The sequence below is a fragment of the Hyalella azteca genome, unplaced genomic scaffold, assembly GCF_000764305.2.
Source record: "Hyalella azteca isolate HAZT.00-mixed unplaced genomic scaffold, Hazt_2.0.2 contig15055, whole genome shotgun sequence".
NCBI classification, from domain to species: Eukaryota; Metazoa; Arthropoda; class Malacostraca; order Amphipoda; family Hyalellidae; genus Hyalella; species Hyalella azteca.
Genome location: NW_025944920.1, coordinates 367054 through 385689, shown reverse-complemented (window position 1 = coordinate 385689; position 18636 = coordinate 367054). Strand labels below are relative to the sequence as shown.

Sequence of the window (18636 nt, the reverse complement as noted above, 5' to 3'; positions counted from 1 at the left end):
GCATTGTAGGGGCTGCGTACATAGATCTACCACGATATTACCAGTAACAATGTCAGACATGTAGTGGGAACAAATTTTCAGAGTACCATGCACATACCTCGTGAGAAATCGAGTTGAAGAAACTCCTTGCCTGCAGGATTCGAACTCCGGTCTCCCACACGCGAAGCAGAGCCTCTACCGTTGAGCTATAGGAGAGGACTAGGCTTTAGAGTAATTTTAAAATATTTGACTGAAGTATTGCAAATATTAATTTCATCGAATGACAGAAGTTAGTGCTACCAGCCTACCACCGTGATGATTAGATGGTTCCATCAACAATTTTATTTGAACATGCTGCTACATTCAAGTAAACAGCCACTGCAACAAACTCCGGTTATTCGTAACGAACGATGGTTCAGCTCAGAGTAAAGGCTACGGAAAAATGCTTAATAAGCATCGAAGTTTCATAATGTGAACATTACACCAATTTTGACAGCTGTTTAATTCGAAATATTTTTATCAAGAATATTCTTGCGTGAAATAAAGAATTGATATCACTCGATTATTTTGAAATTTCAGGCGTGAATTACCTGCTCCACTTCATGTCACTATTATTCTCTTGCATAATCTTTAATATTTTGCGTCCAAAAGATACCAGGACCACTCTAGTATAAATTTAGACTTAAAATCGAAATAATTATCGGAATGTATAAGCAAATTTCCCTAAATAATTAAATTTCACTATCGAAGTAAGCGATAGAAAGACGAATTTTTATTCGTATCTCTCTGCGTAAAAATTATACTTTTTTGACGAGCAAATAACCCGGAAAGCACATATTTCAAGCAGGACATGGTAAAGATTAGTAGGAAGCAGGTCATAGTTAAGATTACTATGAAGCTCAACGCCGACTCCCGTAAACCCAACTTGTGTGAACATGTGCTGACTCGACTGCTCTCTGTGCTTGGGAGCCGCCGAGCCGCTGTGCTCTAGAGATGCCTTACCTCTACAGACTACGTCGACGTGGCTTTAGAGTTTAGATAAATGAGGCTATTTGAGAATATTGTCAATATTATATAACACACTTAATCGATCCATACAATTTATACTTAATGATACAATAGTTAGTCTGAATAGATCGCAATATTTCCAACACAACCAGTTGGCGTATACGCAAAATTCGTAATAAAATTACTCAATATCTCGAGTGAACATAAAAAATTGGATTCGCTGTCATCTTTTGAGAAACTTTTTTTTGCAACAAAAATTTTCTATTTTTCTGCGGACAATTTATATCAGAAGCAGTCTGATCCATGCCCAGTGGCTTCACTTTGGTTTGGAAAATTTGTGAACACCTTGCTTCTATCTGTCAGTTTTACTCGTACCTACTGAATTCACGCTAAATTTTCTTAACAGAACTTAATCTTAAATGCTAAGCACACAGAACGTTACGTCTCAGAACGCCGAACGAACGTTAGAACGCCAAGCACAAGTCATGGTTTCGTCTTAATCTCGAATGACCTGCAACCCAATAACACCTTTCTACGTTGGATAAATTACAGTGGCAAATACCTTCGAGCACTGTGCAGTTTGGGCAAACGGTTATCGGTGGCTCACAAGAGATTTGTCTGCAATGAGCCATAGATGTTTCAGACCCTATAAATCATCGATGATTCATCGATGACTCCCACCTGTACTCGCCACCCTTTCGATTTATTGATGTTTTATTGTCGATTTTTGGCAGATCTGGCCACCCACCGTTACGCCACCTATAATCTACTATCGCCACCTATAATCATCGGTGCTCCACCCTTAATTTTTATTTGGGATGTAATCGTCGATGCGCCACCCTTAATTTTTATTCGTGATTCCACAATTTTAAACCTTTAAAGAATAACTACGACAAAATGAACACATTAAACGAACCACAACCCATGCTCAAGAACCGTGAAATTACTATGAACATACAGTGCTCGTGTTTTCGTTCACTGACAATCAATTTGACTGTTACAAAATTTGAAAACTACCCTTTTCCATTTATTAATTTAATTTGAATAAAACGATAAGCCGAGAGCATTCACGGTAATTAAATATTCTAGTATCATCTTGTAGCCGCACCTCATGCGTCTCTAAATTTTTGTACCGCGATTTTCCTTATTTTTTTGGCGATCATTGAAACAGTTATTTCATATATTTTTGGTCTTAAATTTGTACTCATTTTTCCATTAAGGTTTTTGTCTTTCGGTTTTACTAGCATTTTCATTTAGAGAAAAAGCCTGTTCATCCTAATTATCCGAAGCGCGTCACTTTCATTTTGTTAGTCGTGAAGAACTTTGCACTTCACTGTTGGTGAACCATTATTCTGTGACCTTATTTATTGTGACATGTAAAATTGTGCGTGATATTTTTGAAGTTATATTATTACATATAAATTTAAGTTTTTATATATATGAATAGTAATTTTGTTAGGAATAACTAGGATTAACTATTATTGCTACACCTTAAATTTATTATTCTTTGTTTACAGAACCTAACTCAGTTATCACGGTAGTTAGCTTCAGTATACGAGCCATCCGCTGGGTTTATTTTGTGTTTTTTTTACTTCATTCCGAGTTTATTTTGGGTTCAGTTTGAGCTTTCACTGTTCCCTTTACCACGTTTTACCGTATCCACTAGTGCCTTCGTTACCAATAAAGTGTCAGAAGTCCTCCAAGTTCACTTCCCTGCACGGTTAAAGTTTGGTTGTCTGACTGGCGCTGACGTATGAGCGGCAGGTATAGCCGTCGCGCTTACAATCTGATTAATTAATACCTTTTCACGGGTAAGTTACCATATATGATCACTTGAAATCGCGTCACAAAAAGCCTCACCACGGCTTCCTGTTTGTTTTTGAGGCATCCTTATAATGCCTCAGTCAATCCCTAATTATCTGACCATCGTTCTATCTATAGCATCACCAGCTGCAAAGTCCACAAATTGAAATATGAGCATTTAAATGAAGGTTTTGACTCGGACAATGGAATTGACGCTCTTTCCGCATTTTTTTCAAAATTTGGAAGTATCAATATATATATTTATTTATTTTGGAAACTTGATTAAATTTATTTAAATTAAATTTTTATGTTTCTAATTTTTCATTTGCATAACTGAATTTTAATAATAAAGAAAAATTTTGTGTACTGATCGCATTTATTGAATTATTCAAGTGCGATTTAAACCTTCAATAGGCAAAATTTGCACAAATTCATATAAATAAATATATTGTATAATACTTCTTACTTTCTTGAAATGGTTTCTGAAATTTTAATTTCTGGATATTTCAATGCTTGCCCGCTAAAGGGCTAAACTAAAACTAGATAGTTTTACATCACTAATTAGTCGAGTGCAGTCATGAATAATTACTATTATCTTGTTATTATTTGATTTCAGTAAGACTTAATCACAAGCACAACTCTACTGGCACTTGTGCACACTACATAGAATAAATATGATACATTTCATTGTGTACTTATTATACATTACGATTAAACTAGTTGTACTAAACTAAACTGGTTTTACTAAACTAAATTAGTTTTACTAAACGAAACTAGTTTTACTCAGCTAAACTAGTTTTACTCAACTTAACTAGTTAGTAAACTAAACTAATTTCAATAAACTAGTTAATAACTAATAGCATTTTAAATGGTATATTTATTGAATGTGTGATCTCCATTCTGGAGACGTGAATCACTAAGTTTGAGGCTATACAGCGCGAGATCGATAGCTGAGCCTGCGCCCCGCAACGAACTTGAAGCTCCGGGCGCAGCGCCACCTGCTCGAGGCGGCTCAGAGTGACAGTCTCGCTGGAACGCGTGCATGTGAGACTACCTCGCGACATTGCACATCCTTGCCCTGATAATATGCAGTTTATGCTATTGATTATTAGAGAAACAAATTCTAGGGTCGATGTACAGTTGTGTTATGTCGTGCTGTGTAATCTAGTGGTAACTAGAGTCAAAGAAAGTAAAAAAATTATGTTCGAAAATTTTGGTTATCACGTGCAGTCTATCATCAAAACGATTCTATGATTTAATTTTAAGAAATTCATTTGTCCAGATTTTATTGAGTATTACTTTTCAGAAAAGTAAACACGGTTTCTTGAGCATGATAAACATTCAAAGGATTTTAAATAGAGCAAACCGGCAGGAAATTTGCGATGCGAGTTCATTGTCCTAAGACAAAGACGCCGAGTCGACCGGTACGTTTACTAAAGCAGTGCAATTTTCCATTATTGGTAGGAAATGGTTGTCTAAATTGCTTGCGTTTGATGAGCGAGCATATGCTCATCACAACATTAAGCAATCAATGTTCAATGAGTACAAAATGAAATGGTTCTTTATGAATTATTTTCCAAACTGAAAATGATCTTTTCCAATCCCTACTGCTCATCAACACTAATAAAGTTTATTTAAAAAGTTACTTATGTTTTCATTGTATTTGTTTACACACTAGCTAATTCATAATATTTGCAGCACCTACATTTAAAATAGATTTGAATTATCTTGAAAGATGATAGAAGTCAAGTTCATTAATGGTACACCTTTTTAAAAAAAAAAGCTATATCAAACTTTATCAACGAACTCAAAATACTAGAAATCGAACATTTGTTTCTATATTTCTTTATTTCGATAAATGGAGAAACGAGGAAGAAGTTAGAACGTATATATAAAATAATGGGACTGAAATTGTTGAATTTGTGCGGAACAAATTCAGAGAGATGAATACTTTATAAGAATAAAAATACTATCTATATTATTTTTCGAATACAGAGAAAGTTCAAACTGAAGAGTTGATTTTAAAGTTTCTTAAATCGTTGAACTTGAACTTATCCGTCGTGTCATGGAAAACTTCTTTCTAAAGTAGTTATGTCAGATGGTAGTATTAAACGCCACCTGGCTGATTATATATTTCTACTTGACGACAAGGATTCGTTGACTAAGTGCGTGAGGGATCAGTAATTATGACATCATCTGTCTTGAGATCTTGATACGGGGTGGATACATGAGAGTTATATTAGAGGTACATGGCAAAGACGTCGAAGTAACTCTAACGCGAGTTACGTGGCGCGTACTTGTTAATTACTGTATGGATTTAATAATGTTCCCAGCCCTTCTATAGAATCACGACTTCCGCCCATTACTATAGTTGTGATCCATGCTGACTCAGGTCTAGTACTTTTCACCAATCTCTATCTCGTCTGGTGAATATTTCTTCTCAATTACAGATGATCCAATTTTAAAATATAATTATAATGACTAGAATGAGACTCTTGATTGATACCGAGCAGGTATATAGTCTTTCACAATTAGTGGGCCAGGAGTCCTCAATTAGAAGTAGGTGCATAATAAGCATTTAGCATCAAATTATTTCCCAGCTGATTTTATTAACATCAATAAATGATGCAGCAATTATATCATATTCATTGTCAATGCTATCTAGGTCCGCTGTTTTTTCTACCATTAGCCGTTTATTTACCATAAGATCACCAGTAAGTTAATTATCACTCATAAGTTAATTACAGCTGGAATCATCCAGCATTACAGCTGGAATCATACAGCAACACTGAAATTACAATAGATTTCTTCGTTCGGTAGATGAAAATTCACATTATATGATGTAACTACTCTCCTGCTACTCTTTATTTTCGTTGGTCCTTGCCTGGATGTCAAAAAGCATTTTGGTACCTCACATGTACATTCTTTCGGTCGTAGACAGCGGAAATACCAGAAGCAAGATTATAACACAACTTTTTAAAAGCTAAATCGTTTTTATTTCTTTCATGAGTGGAGTCCCATTTTAGAGTCATCTTCCAGCTTAATTAACTCGAATATGCTCTCGGTAATCGAAAAACAAATCAAGTGTTGAAACTTAGATAATATGAAAATTTTAATCAAATGTATACTCGGATGTCAGTATGTTTACCTGTTCGGAAAACGCATGCTGCTAAACTGCGGTTGAACAGTTGTCATTCACGTTCTCATGATCTCAACTTGATATTCAGGGCGAGGTCGTTTCCTTGTGAAGTTGAAGTAGTTCCTGTTTACTCATTTTATGCATTCGCCAAATTTTGGAACAAAATTTTGTAACGTAAGAAATATTTAGTTTGCATATTTCAGATTTTAGAACTGGATTTCATAGGGTTAAGAAAATCATGCATAGGAATAAATTGGCTCGATAAAATATTGTTTTTTTTTAGAATAAACCAAAACGATTTTAGTAATTGTAAATTGTTCTAGATCTATCAATCAAGTGTATATAAGGACTTCGTCGTCATATTCTAATCAATTTAAATTCTTTCAATAATAATAATTTTTTCAATGGTATTATAGATTTCATTTGCTGTCACCACAACAAAAGATGCCGGTCGAGACCGACCGCAGCATAACCAAATTGGCTCCCTAAAGTTTAGTCTTTATAAAAAACTAACATGAGTAAGGCAGAAGAAGGTCAGGAGAAGGAGCTACTGATGAAAGATGGAGACAGCTTACGTAAATACAGAGACGATGACTGGGATACTACAGCGCCTTCTGCAGCGCCTCCTGCGCGCCAGAACATAGAAGCTGAATGTGACTTGACGGATGTACCGGTGCTGTCCCAGTTCCATGAGGATGCCATCCAACAGGTAAATGGGCATGTAATTCTTTTGATGGACTAAATTTTTCCCTTTACAATCATCAGTGTCTTTTATTTACTGAATGAGAATCCAGTTAACCTAAGTCACTACTAAGGTTTTAAAATTTTGTATTATTCCAGGCAGGGACTGGTAGTTTCCAGCTAGTGCTGCTGTGTGTTGTGGGGCTTGGGCTCGCAGCCGACACGGTCGAGCTCTTCGTCGTGGCGTACGTCATCCCGAGCGCCGAGGTTGAGTTCTGCATGACCGGCAGCATGAAGGGATGGCTGGGTGAGTCAAGTGACAGATATTTTTTTCAATAGAAGTAAAAATTGTTAATTTACTTGTGTCTAGCAGCGGCAGAGGCGTTTTTGTTCCTGTCTTTTTTTAATTAATTGTGTTTCAAAGAGTATAGGTGACGTAATTGTTCGATCGTTTATTGTCTTTATTTATCACTACTTCTGTATAATTGCGTAAATATTGTTTTCTTCAAACCTTGTCTTTAATTACTTAAGTATGACTGCGTAGGTGATATTTTTAGCGCATTTTCTCATTTATGGAAAAATGCACTATTGCGCTCGCCACTTTCGTCCGTCCGTCCGTCCGTCTGTCCGTCCGTGACTTCACGTTTTCGTCGACGAGAAAATGGGCTCTCTGTCACTCACTGCAGTGAGTACTGAGTTATATTTTTTCTTCATATATCCCCTTAATAACCTGTGCATGACAGTAGCTGTGGTGTTACTGTTCATGTATTGTCTTTATTTACTTGCGTACTACAGCGGCAGTGACGTTCATCGGTATGATGATCGGGGCCATCGTGTGGGGAGCGCTGGGTGACAGCGTGGGGCGGCGCAAGGCTCTGCTCTCAGCGCTGCTGGTGAACGCATTCTTCGGTCTCCTGACGGCGCTGATGCCGACCTACGGTATATTCATCGCTACAAGACTCTGCTCGGGGGTCGGGTGAGGTTACAGAACGTTGTTTTATTCATTTCATTTATTCATTCATTTTGTCGTTTTTAATATTCATTTACAATAACTAACCCTTCCCACATACTTTGTGCCTTTATTCAAATATTAAATATTTAAACTATTCAGATTTTATAATTTTTATGATTTATTTAACCCTGGCTTGTTTAATCTATTATAACAGAATTAGAGGAGGGATTCCGATCGTTTACGCGTACTTCTGTTAGTTCGTGAGGCCCTTTTTCATAAATATAACATTTAAAATACTTCAAATCATAACATTCATATGATTTATTTAATCCTAACTTATTACATTTAATCCTGCAGAATAGGAGGAGGGATCCCAATAGTGTTCGCGTACTTCTGTGAGTTTGTGAGCAAGAACAAGCGCGGCCGCTACCTGAGCTGGCTACTGACGTGGTGGGCGGTGGGGGGCGTGTTCACTGCACTTATGGCCTGGTGCATCATACCTCGCACTGGTCAGCTTATGATTATGCAATTATAGTGAACTACTGCAAGTTTCTTTGAATACCAGAGAATATTTCTTTTTAACATTCTTGCTATTGCCTTTCTAAAGGCGTAATGAAATCGGCAATAGAATTAGTGCAAGTTTCGCTAAACACCAGAGAATATTTCTTATTAATGATCTTGTCATTGCTTTTCTCAAGGCATAATAAAATTAGCAATAAAATTAATGCAAGTTTCCGACAACACCAGGGAATATTTCTTATTAATGATCTTGCCATTGCTTTTCTCAAGGCATAATTAAATTAGCAAAAAAAAAAATTAATGCAGTTTTCGTAGAACACCAGGGCCTAAAATAATGGGTTAGAAAGAAATACTCGATGGTCGTCAATGAAACTTGCATTAAAGAACAGCCTCTGCCCAAATAATCAGTTAATTCTTGATAACTGTGCTTCAATTATTTAACTACACCACTGATACTGTAAAATTATTGCTAATAAAGGTCATGTATGTATCAAAAAACATTATATCATTGCTATCATTATAGTAAGGTAAATGGTGACTGAAGAGGTGCTTACAGTACTTGAGTATGAAAATTTTATAAATAGAATGAGGAAGGAAGTTTTATTGTACCACAACATAACCAACCCACAAATGCACAGCATGTGATCTGAAAGCTGCATGCTGTTTCTGAGGAATGAGCTCCGATAGTCTCGAGCATATTTGCTCTGATTGCAAATTGAGAACTATGGGCGGAAAAGAATCAAGTACTCGTAAGGAAACCACACATGGTCGGAAAATAATTAAATAAGTACTCTGTAAGCTCGTTCATTAAATATTCTACAATACATTAAATACTGAGTGTAGCCGCAGCTCATTAATTTAGCGATTATGTAGTGCGAAATGCCCATATGGCTACACTTGCTAGCGTAAGCAATTTAAGTACACGTATCTCCGCCGGCCACTTCTACGCTGTCCGCGACCAGGGTCGCTTAAATTGTTCGGTGTTCCTAGTTCATAAGCTTTTTGTGTATTTTCTGGTGCATTTTTTTTGAGATTCTGTGATGTTTGTCATAACCTTGCCAAAATTGTATATGTATTCATTTTTCGTGTTTTTTCAGATATATTCAATAATTGCAACTGTATAGTTCCTTCAATATTAAACGAAGAAACTCGATTAGTACAAAATTATTGAACTTCCTTTTAAGCCTAGAGCTCAGTACGTCATGAGGTGTAAACTAGTTCTGAACCGTTCTAGGCGTATCGTCCTTTGAGGAAGGCGTTACACTGAGCTACACGAATTTTAAAAACCTTGTAAAATCTACGGTTTACTTCCCTGACATTTCATTAATTATCGTCATCTCGCAGGGATGATTTCATGAATGTGTTTAAATTAAATATTTCAGCTGAAACTTTTCATGTAACTCAGCACTTCTGTTATTTGTCGTGAAACAGTAAAAAAAACTTACATACGTATGATTGCAAACGCTTGTTTGGTCAATGTTTTTTCATGATACTGATTCATTACAGAGGTAAAAAATAAAGTCAATTAATTTGCAAATTATAAATTAAAATTGTTAATTTGAATCCCTAGTAAATAACTTTTTATTATTCAACGTAAACGGTCATAACATTCGATATTACATCAAGATCATATATATGTGCTATCTATTATTTACTGTACTACTTGTATTACTTACTTCAATTGTTATTTTTATTGGCCAATTTTCAAAAAAAAAGGAAAGCCTACATATTCATTAACACTAAAAAATTAATTAAATTTCTAAACGAATATGCATTATGATTGCAGTTATAAATATTGAATACCAAAAGCGTTATTAAAACCTGATACAGGATAAATTATCTGAAATAATATATTTTTATGACTTGTTGAGGCACTTAATACAGGTAAAATTCCTAGAATGAAGTTTACCCCTTAACTCCATGTTTCCAGCCTCAACTTGTCAGGTATTCCGTTTTCAACTTAAAATTCTGGTTTGAATAAAAAATTGAAGCGTAAAACTGGCAAAAAATATTATTTCTCTTTTTATTTTTAATTATTAAATAATTTCTTGTGCCATTAAAGGCACTTCTGAGAGCATATATATTGATGATGCTATTTCTAATGCTTCCTAATTACTAAATAAATACTAAATACCTAATTAATAATTTGTTAGGCATCAGTGTCGTGGAGGACGAGCTGCATCACTTCAGTTCATGGCGCGTGTTCCTGGTGGTGTGTTCTCTGCCCGCATTCGCCGCTGTCCTGGGACTCTACTTCATGCCGGAGTCCCCGCGCTATCTGCTAGAGCAAGGCCGCGATGTCGAGGCCATCATGATCTATAAGGTGACTTTTATCAAAATACCAAAAAATTAAGTTTATGGTATTCCGTAATTTCTTGCATTTTTGTAATGTTGGAATTAAGTACCACCTGTATTCGAAAGTTATTGGAAGATCATCATGCCATTAGTAGCGCAAATTAATGAATGGTTCTTAAACGTGTATTGCTTTCGTGCTAAACTAGTTTGTTCAGAGAGCGGGGATTATTTATACTTGTCATGGACTCAAAAATCATCTACCTCATGGACTCATAAATTTTCGGCAGAAAATCTTCGCGTGGAACCACGCCCGTGGCTTGGGAGAGGAATACCAGTTAAGTGAGCTGGAGTTGCCAGCTGGCCGGCAGCATGAGGCGGCGGGGCGACCAGGGGGTGCTACTTTCTTCGATACTCTGGACAAGGTGAGTCCTGATGAGATGCTGTTATTCTTATTTAGGACTAAAGAAAAGGCATTGATCCCGAATGAAGAATGAAAATATGCTTTTATTTGCTATAAAAGGTTTGTGAAAATATTATCATTCAGTAAGTATTGACAGCAATTGACGGTTTCAATGAAAAAATGATTTAATGATCAGTGGTGAAGCCACTTATTTGATTTATGCATTATTTTAGTGCATTATATTGATATATATGTTTGATTTCTAAATCTTGTTCGTTTGCAAACCTAAGATGTGTTTTTTTAAATAAATTTATATAAGCGTTCACTAAGAGTGACAGACTCTAACTGTTACACTCTTTACACTGACCAATAAGTTATTTTCTCAATTGTCATAAACAAAAAGCGTTCCAACAGCTGCGGGCTCTGCATCTGCGTCTGCTGAAGCCCCCTTTCCTGCGGGTGACATTGCTGCTGCTCATCGTTTGGTTCGCGGCTGCGTTTGGGTGAGAATTTACTGGAGCCATACTTTCAAAACTCGCTAAATGAACGTAAGTACTTACGCTATATTTTCTTGTCTGTGATTGGCGGATTTTGCTCGAAAGGCCATCAATGATTGGCTGATGAACTTACGATCTCTTAACTTTTTGAATGTATAGGCGCAGCGCTGCATTTATCTTCTGCTTGCCCGGCAGCGGATATCACTATTGTTCAAAATGCAATTAATGCTTATTTTTGTATCTAAAAGGGAGCTATAGGTTTACCCTATAACATTTTTAGAAATTTTTAAAGGAAATTTTTTTCTTTTGAGTCCCGAAATTCATAAGTTTCCTTATAGAAATCATTATTTTCATCACCCTTATCTTAATGAAGAATTAAAATTTCAATCAATGTCCTTTTTAGAGTACAACTTTCAATTTATAATTGAAGTTTTTAGAATATATATCTATTCAAATTTAGAAGCTGAAAAACTTAGCGGAGATATTGATTGAGATTATGGGGTTGTTTTCAAAAAAGTGACCTTTCTTATTTAATGATTTATGACAGAAAACTTTATTTTTAAATTCCAGGTTCTACGGGCTTTCTGTATGGTTTCCAGAATACATAAAGCTTCTGAAGAGTGAAGAGTACGATAAAAATGCAACTATTATCAACGGTATGCCAATTAACTGCATTCGTTTTCATACAAATGAGTTTAACATGAATTAGATGTTAACTGTTCACGTAACATCATTTAAATTGAAACTTATTGGCAATCCGAATTCCCGCATATATTTCGCTTTTAAGATATGTGGGTTAAGGATTATGTACGGTTAAATTGCATTAATTCACATTCACTATTGCATTTAACATCAAGAATAAATCTTGACTCTAAACTTTCAAGCTTAAGAGACATACGCTGCTTATATCCGCCAATATATACCCGTTACTATTAATATTTTTCTACTTGCAAGATTTGGCAATTATTTATATTAAACCAGCATGGAAATCCTTTCAATATCTTAGTTGTGCAGGAAAGTAATGATTCTGCTGTGTCAAATCTGTACTTTATATTCAAAATTTTTATTGGCCGAGTAAAGAAAAACCAAGAGTTTTTTATATTTGCTATTATTCTAATTACAGAATTACATGAATCTCTTATATGAGGCTATTCAATTAGAAGCAATTCTAAAGTATTTGTACGATAATGTCTATTATCATTATTAAAAATACGAGGAACAAAATTATTGTGAGCATAGAAGGAAATTAAGTTTGTACTAAATGAATTTTTTTCCAAGATTATGTGTATGGGTCATGGAAATTCAACGTCTCTCTGTTGGACAACATTCGTTTCGTGAATGTCAAGTTCAACAACGTAACTTTCGAGAGTATGGTACTGAATCACGTCACATTCGACGGCTGCTCCATATTCGACTGCACCTTCACTGACATCAAGAGCAGCAAGACGTATTTCATGTTAGTCATCGTTCTTGAAATATTTTTCTCTTCATGCAAGAAATATTCTTTCTCTTCATGTTTCTCTTCATGTAAGAGAGCTCTCTTCTCTCCGTGTATAAGCGCGCTCTCAAAAACGCTCTCTCTCTTCGTGAGGGTTGCATGTGCTCTATTTAGCTCTCTTTCTCTGCACGTGAGAGTGCTTGCTTAATCTCTCTCTCTATTTCTGGCTCATTGAATCCTTGTACCCGTTTCCTATGGAAATATCCTACTATATAATTTAATCGCCAATTTTGGCTAATTTTTTTCTCAAAATCTCATCGCATGAAATAATTGAAATTATCAATTGATGCAATACGAAATATTTTTGTGACTGATCTCATATATTCTAGTGATTAAAATAATTTAATAATTATGAAAAACGAATGACTGGTATTGTGAACTTAAAATTAAATGTTTCGTTGCCTTTTTATCGTTACAACAGCGAAAGCTACGTGGCAAGAAACACGTTCATCAGCACCGATATTTACGAATATCGCTTCATCAACTGTGAAATGATCAATAACACGTTCCGCACAGTGGATTCCAAATGCAACTTGGACTTCGACTACAACATCCATTACAAGGACATTTTCCAGGAAAATCTCATAGGGCAGTTGTCGCTGATACCAGGAACTTTGGTGGCTGCAATTTTCATGGATCAAATTGGAAGATCTCATATTATGGGTAAGGCCTTCGTAAACTCAGCTATACACCCAATTCTTGAACTCAGGTTTAAAAAATGTGGTTAAATATACATTTTCTGCCTAAATGATCACATTTCTGATAAGTAGATATTTTCTCAATATTACTTTACACAGATTTAATTTGCCGGAAAAGTTAAAGTTTCCTTAGCTCGATTAGTAATTGGTAACTTAGCGAAGGTGCGACTTGCATGAAGTCTGCTAATTGTCAAGAAATTCAAAAGTCTTTGGACTTTCCCCCACAGGAGTATCATTTATTCTCTCGGCTGTTGCTGCGTTCTTCATCTGGTTTCTTGACTCCAAAGTCGGGGTGATTGTGTTCGAGGCGATGTTCAACTTCATCTTCATTGCTGGCTGGAACTCCCTCGATATCGCCACAACGGAGAGCTACCCCGCTCATATCAGGTGACTCGATCGTTATCTGACCGGTCAAGTACGAGGAATTAAGAACTAATTTCAATTTATATATTAACTAGAAGAATTATCACCTGTTTTTAGCGCATTTTCTCATTTAGGAAAAAAAGGCGCTATTGTGCTCGTCATGTCCGTCCGTCTGTCAGTCTCTCTGTCCGTCCGTGACTTCACGTTTTCGTCGACGAGAAAATGCGCTCTCTGTCACTCACTGCAGTGAGTACTGAGTTATATTTTTTTGATTTTAGAGAAACTAAATATAATCCAGAGAACGAGCTATGGGCTATCAGTAGCTTCGCGGATGCTTAAATTCAAGTTGAAAATACGTTACATGTGATGTTTCCCGTCTTACTTAAACTGCTATATTTGAACGGTACATATATAGGCTGTATTAGGTTCGCACACTCCTATATTTAAGTCTGTTTTTAACTCACCTTTGTAAATTGAATACACCTATCTTCGGCAGTTCACACAAACAAATGCCCAGTTATTCTTTATGTATATAATACTTTTTTTAGTATAGAAAATACTTTGGAAGCCCAAAGAAGCACTTCAAGATTTTAATTGGACTCAGGGCAAACGACTTTCCAAAAGAATATGTTATACTATTCCTATGAATTGTATCATTTAAAGAATTTTTTTCACAGAACTTCAGCATATGGCTTCATAAGTGCCGTGTCACGTGTAGGTGGCATCGCTGGCTCGCTCACCTTTGGGCACTTCATCTACCTGAGCCGCGCCATCCCCATGCTGACCACCTTTGCGGTGCTGCTCATTGGAGGTCTCGTTGCGCTCAAAATTCCTGAGACCAGAGACAGGCTCGTGTGAGAGGCACGCGCTCAAATCATCAATACCAGTGATGTCACAACGCCAGTTGATATAATGACATGTATTGTATCCAGATGAATCTATCAGAGGATGGTTTTACTAAATGATGCTCCACGTCTGTGTGTAGGTAACTATTATAGTTAGGTCATACTCAAAGTACTTTGGACTAATTTGTGAAAAAAAATATTGGAAGGTGATCTGTATCTATGGGTTGGTTTTACCTGATGGTCCTGCGTGACAGTTCCCAGGACATACTAAACATATCTCTTGCAATATGGGTTACGACGTCGGTAGATTTTATGTCTGTATTTTACCGATCAGGTCTTGAAGACTTTAGGTCGATGTTGGAGGTGACCAAGCATGTGGAGCGGACATGACAAGAAGAAAAATAATTCTATGAGTCATCTCTTGGATGTTGTTATTACTTGCTGTTGTGAAAAATTGTTTCAGTTATTGTTGTAGAAATCAGTTATTGTTGTATCCAATGCCAACGAAGACGTTTTAGTTATATTATTATGCTCAAAAAATTATATCTTTTTAAATTGTCGGTGAAAATAATTGAAATTATCATTCATAAACTCTCACATAGTTATTACCGTTTAAATTGAAGCAACATATCATCACAATAAATAACTCCTCCGCACAAAAAAAAAACGAATGTTTTTTTTTTGTAAAAACGCTCCCATACAATGCTAAAGACGACCTAGAAAACTTATTGCCGTTGAAATAGCGAGCACGACACAAATTTGTCGAAAAATGTGTGGTCAAGAAAATTGCGAGCACGACGATAATTAGTCAAAAATTTTATGGTCAAGAAAATTACGAGCACGACGATAATTAGTCAAAAATTTTATGGTCAAGAAAATTACGAGCACGACGAACCACTTTACTGAGGATCGTAGCATCGGTAAATCTGCAGGATTCATGAACATTTGAACACTCATTTTAGCACTTCAATTACTCATCAACTAAGTCATTGAGTTGAAGTATGAGTTGATGTGTCAAAAATATAAACATGAGTGCATTCTATATTTTATATATAGTCATATTATAGCTCATTAATTTTTTTATTATGATGGACCTTGCTGCGTTTATCGCTCTTTTCACTTCAACATATCATCCACATGCATTAATAATTAAAATTGCAGATTATTCTGTATGAATCGTATCGAAGATTGGAAACTCTTATTGTTTAAATGCAAAGGCTTTAGGCTGACCTATACTAAAGCATATTGAAACCTTAGTAATGCTGTCATATCAAAATAGCCTATCTATTTTTAAAAATTATTATTTGAGACGAAACCTCGATCATCTTGTCAGGCATACAGTGGTCTGTAGTGGATACATGCACACATGGAAATTCAGGCAAAAGCGCTTGCATTATAATTTTATAATGAATGTTACTTCAGAAATTACTTCAGAATTATTACTAGAGTTAAAATAATTCCAAAGTTTTGATAAACAAAATGCGTATTCTATGTTTCAAAACAACTACCATTCTGATATACAGATAGGAAATCGAATCAATGCATTAAATGTGCCTATACTAAAAATGGCTGTAATCCACAAATAAGTATGTATGTAAATGTCCCTAAATAGTTCGAATTCACGTAATTCCATTCTCTTCACATGAGCGATTTCGGGAGATTTTACGGGCAACGTGGGCGATTTTAATTTGATATGGCATTAAACTAAGCGAAAATATGTTAGCATACGGTTTATATTCATTAGTTGACACGAATAATATGCTCTGCAAACGTTCGTATTGAATTAGCGTTTTCAACTTTTGAACCTTGGAAATATTAGCTTGACCATTCTAAACTTTGGAAATAAATTTTCCAAATCAAGCTAAAGTTTTTGTAATAAAATCGTCCTACATCATTAAGAGAATGAATCAGATCTTGGTGAAAAAAATGTCGATCTTTCCAAAGTAAATCGAGCAGTGAAAGTCCAGCATTAACGTAACTTTGTGCGTTGTGCTATTTTCGCAGTCTCTTATATTGACAGGCAAGATTCCTTAACATACATGTAAAGCTACAACCTTATTCAGAATACATGAAAAAACATGTGAACCTCATGAGCTTTCAGCTATTTGTGATCATACTTCATTCTAGCAAGAAGTTGTTCCTTCCATATAAAAGCTTTGATGCATTTATTGCCACTGTAAACAAAATTTTATCACTAATTACATTCGTGTTAATATATTCGTTTAAATCTATTGCATGTTTGTGAAGGTTTTTTATTTATTTAAGTGTTTGTTTGAAGCCGGAAGCTGGGAATATATAATAAAGTCGTTCGAGCTCGTATCCAACATGCCTATCGTGTCTGAACTGAACCTAAATCTGACATTTTACTTCAAGTTGAAAAAACGAGAGGCGTTTAAAAACATTATAAATGGAGACTGAAACAAAATTTCTAAATTTTCCAATTCAATCAGTAGATTTATTGTTACTATTAAAAATCAAAATTTCCACGAAATAACATACAGGGGGAATCGGCTCAGGCTCAATCAGTAGTAAGCCAATGGCGGACGTCATTCGATAGAAGCGCAAAAATTGCATAAAATATCGATGAGAGCGTATGCAATGACAAAAATTCATTTTAACGACATTTGCAATTTTTTTGACTGATTACACTGTGACATGACATTCACGTCCTTATCGTCAATGTTGGCCACCTCGGGCGGAACGTAAGCCATTAATAACTTATTGAAACAGTCACTGTAAATAAGTGGCAGTAAAAGGCACTGCTTTCCAGTTTACCACAGTTGTCTTAAAACCCTTTATTCTGACACATTAAGGCACTTTAAATGGACTATTAACGCTTATATTTATATGGATGTACCTGACGTAGCGAGAACTCTCACCACTGTCGGGGTTAGGGCTCACTGCATGCGAGACCAAATTCGCAAACAAGATTGGTAGTTAAAAGCTGTCACTGTTTAAGGCCAGAGCAATAACGCAGAAAACAGCATATATTTAGTGATAAATGAAAGCGCACACTACACCTCACCCTGCAGCTGATCTCCCTAAACATTCGTAATGACTACAATTCTGAGAAAACTAAAAACGAATGTAACAAAAAGGTAACAAAAAATGGTGGAAGATTTTTCATCGTTCACATCACGCTCAAAAAGAGGGATTTTTTCCTGACGTTAGAAATATTTATTTGTTCATGAGACGGATTGGGCTTTCATTTTGGTTCGATTGTTTTAGACTCCTGGCAACTGTACAATGCATCCTACGCAATAAAGATCGGAGTAAGGAATGCAGTAATGTTTGATTGATACCCCGAAGCTACATATACACTGTTTTCCACAAAATGTTCTCTATTGCTTCAATGATTCGCAGTCTTTAAAGGACAGGTTTTTCGTTTTTAATTTGTAAATCAACCTAATTATCATGCTCCATCCAACAAAATATGTGAATAAATAAAATGTAGCATACGAATGCAAGCATGCATGCGAAATCCGTATTATCGCTCATGTTCTATACACCTTTGATTCCTTCTAGATTGTTTACTTCTCTTAGAACTTGAATTCTTCTAAAGGAAATTGTGCCTGGCTCTATGAGACGTCTGTGCAACATAACAGGACTTGGTTTGTCCTGTCGAGACAAATGACGTTTGATCAATGTTTGTTTACGAGTTGCTTCCTCTGAAACAACGTTAACTCAACGCTATCTCATCGTAAAGATGTCACATGTATGGAATTGAGCCCAACATGTGAGCAGGCTAATAAAACAAGCCTGCAGGATGCCTCGCAAGAACGTCTTTATAATGCGTCACTTCTATGGGTCCTATCAAGTCACGGGTTCGACAGTGTCGATATCGGCCTCTAAGGGCTGAGACACTTACTATGGAAGGTGAAATTGATATGAATTCACAATTTATATCATTACTGAAGTACATAATTTGGGACGAAGCAAATCAAATATTTGATTGTGGC

The 18636-nt window shown here is 35.8% G+C and overlaps 1 protein-coding gene across 1 annotated transcript; it reads left to right on the top strand.

Annotated features, from left to right (window-relative positions):
• The first annotated feature begins 6345 nt into the window (after positions 1 to 6345).
• On the top strand, positions 6346 to 17961 carry LOC108670126 (synaptic vesicle glycoprotein 2B). Its single transcript, XM_018157578.2, has 12 exons — positions 6346 to 6638; positions 6770 to 6917; positions 7406 to 7586; positions 7920 to 8071; positions 10235 to 10404; positions 10664 to 10798; positions 11191 to 11279; positions 11844 to 11929; positions 12552 to 12729; positions 13193 to 13434; positions 13697 to 13856; positions 14510 to 17961. The coding sequence occupies exons 1-12, from the start codon at positions 6444 to 6446 to the stop codon at positions 14688 to 14690; spliced, it is 1917 nt and encodes a 638-aa protein (XP_018013067.1). The 5' UTR covers positions 6346 to 6443; the 3' UTR covers positions 14691 to 17961.
• The last annotated feature ends 675 nt before the right edge of the window (positions 17962 to 18636 follow it).

What these genes read in the sequence shown, in the direction of transcription:
- LOC108670126 (XM_018157578.2), top strand. Translation starts at nt 6,444, where the DNA reads ATGAGTAAGGCAGAAGAAGGTCAGGAGAAGGAGCTACTGATGAAAGAT. An exon ending in GTGCATCATACCTCGCACTG is followed by an intron (nt 8,072 to 10,234) that starts GTCAGCTTATGA and finishes ATAATTTGTTAG; the next exon opens with GCATCAGTGTCGTGGAGGAC. An exon ending in TGGTTCGCGGCTGCGTTTGG is followed by an intron (nt 11,280 to 11,843) that starts GTGAGAATTTAC and finishes TTTAAATTCCAG; the next exon opens with GTTCTACGGGCTTTCTGTAT.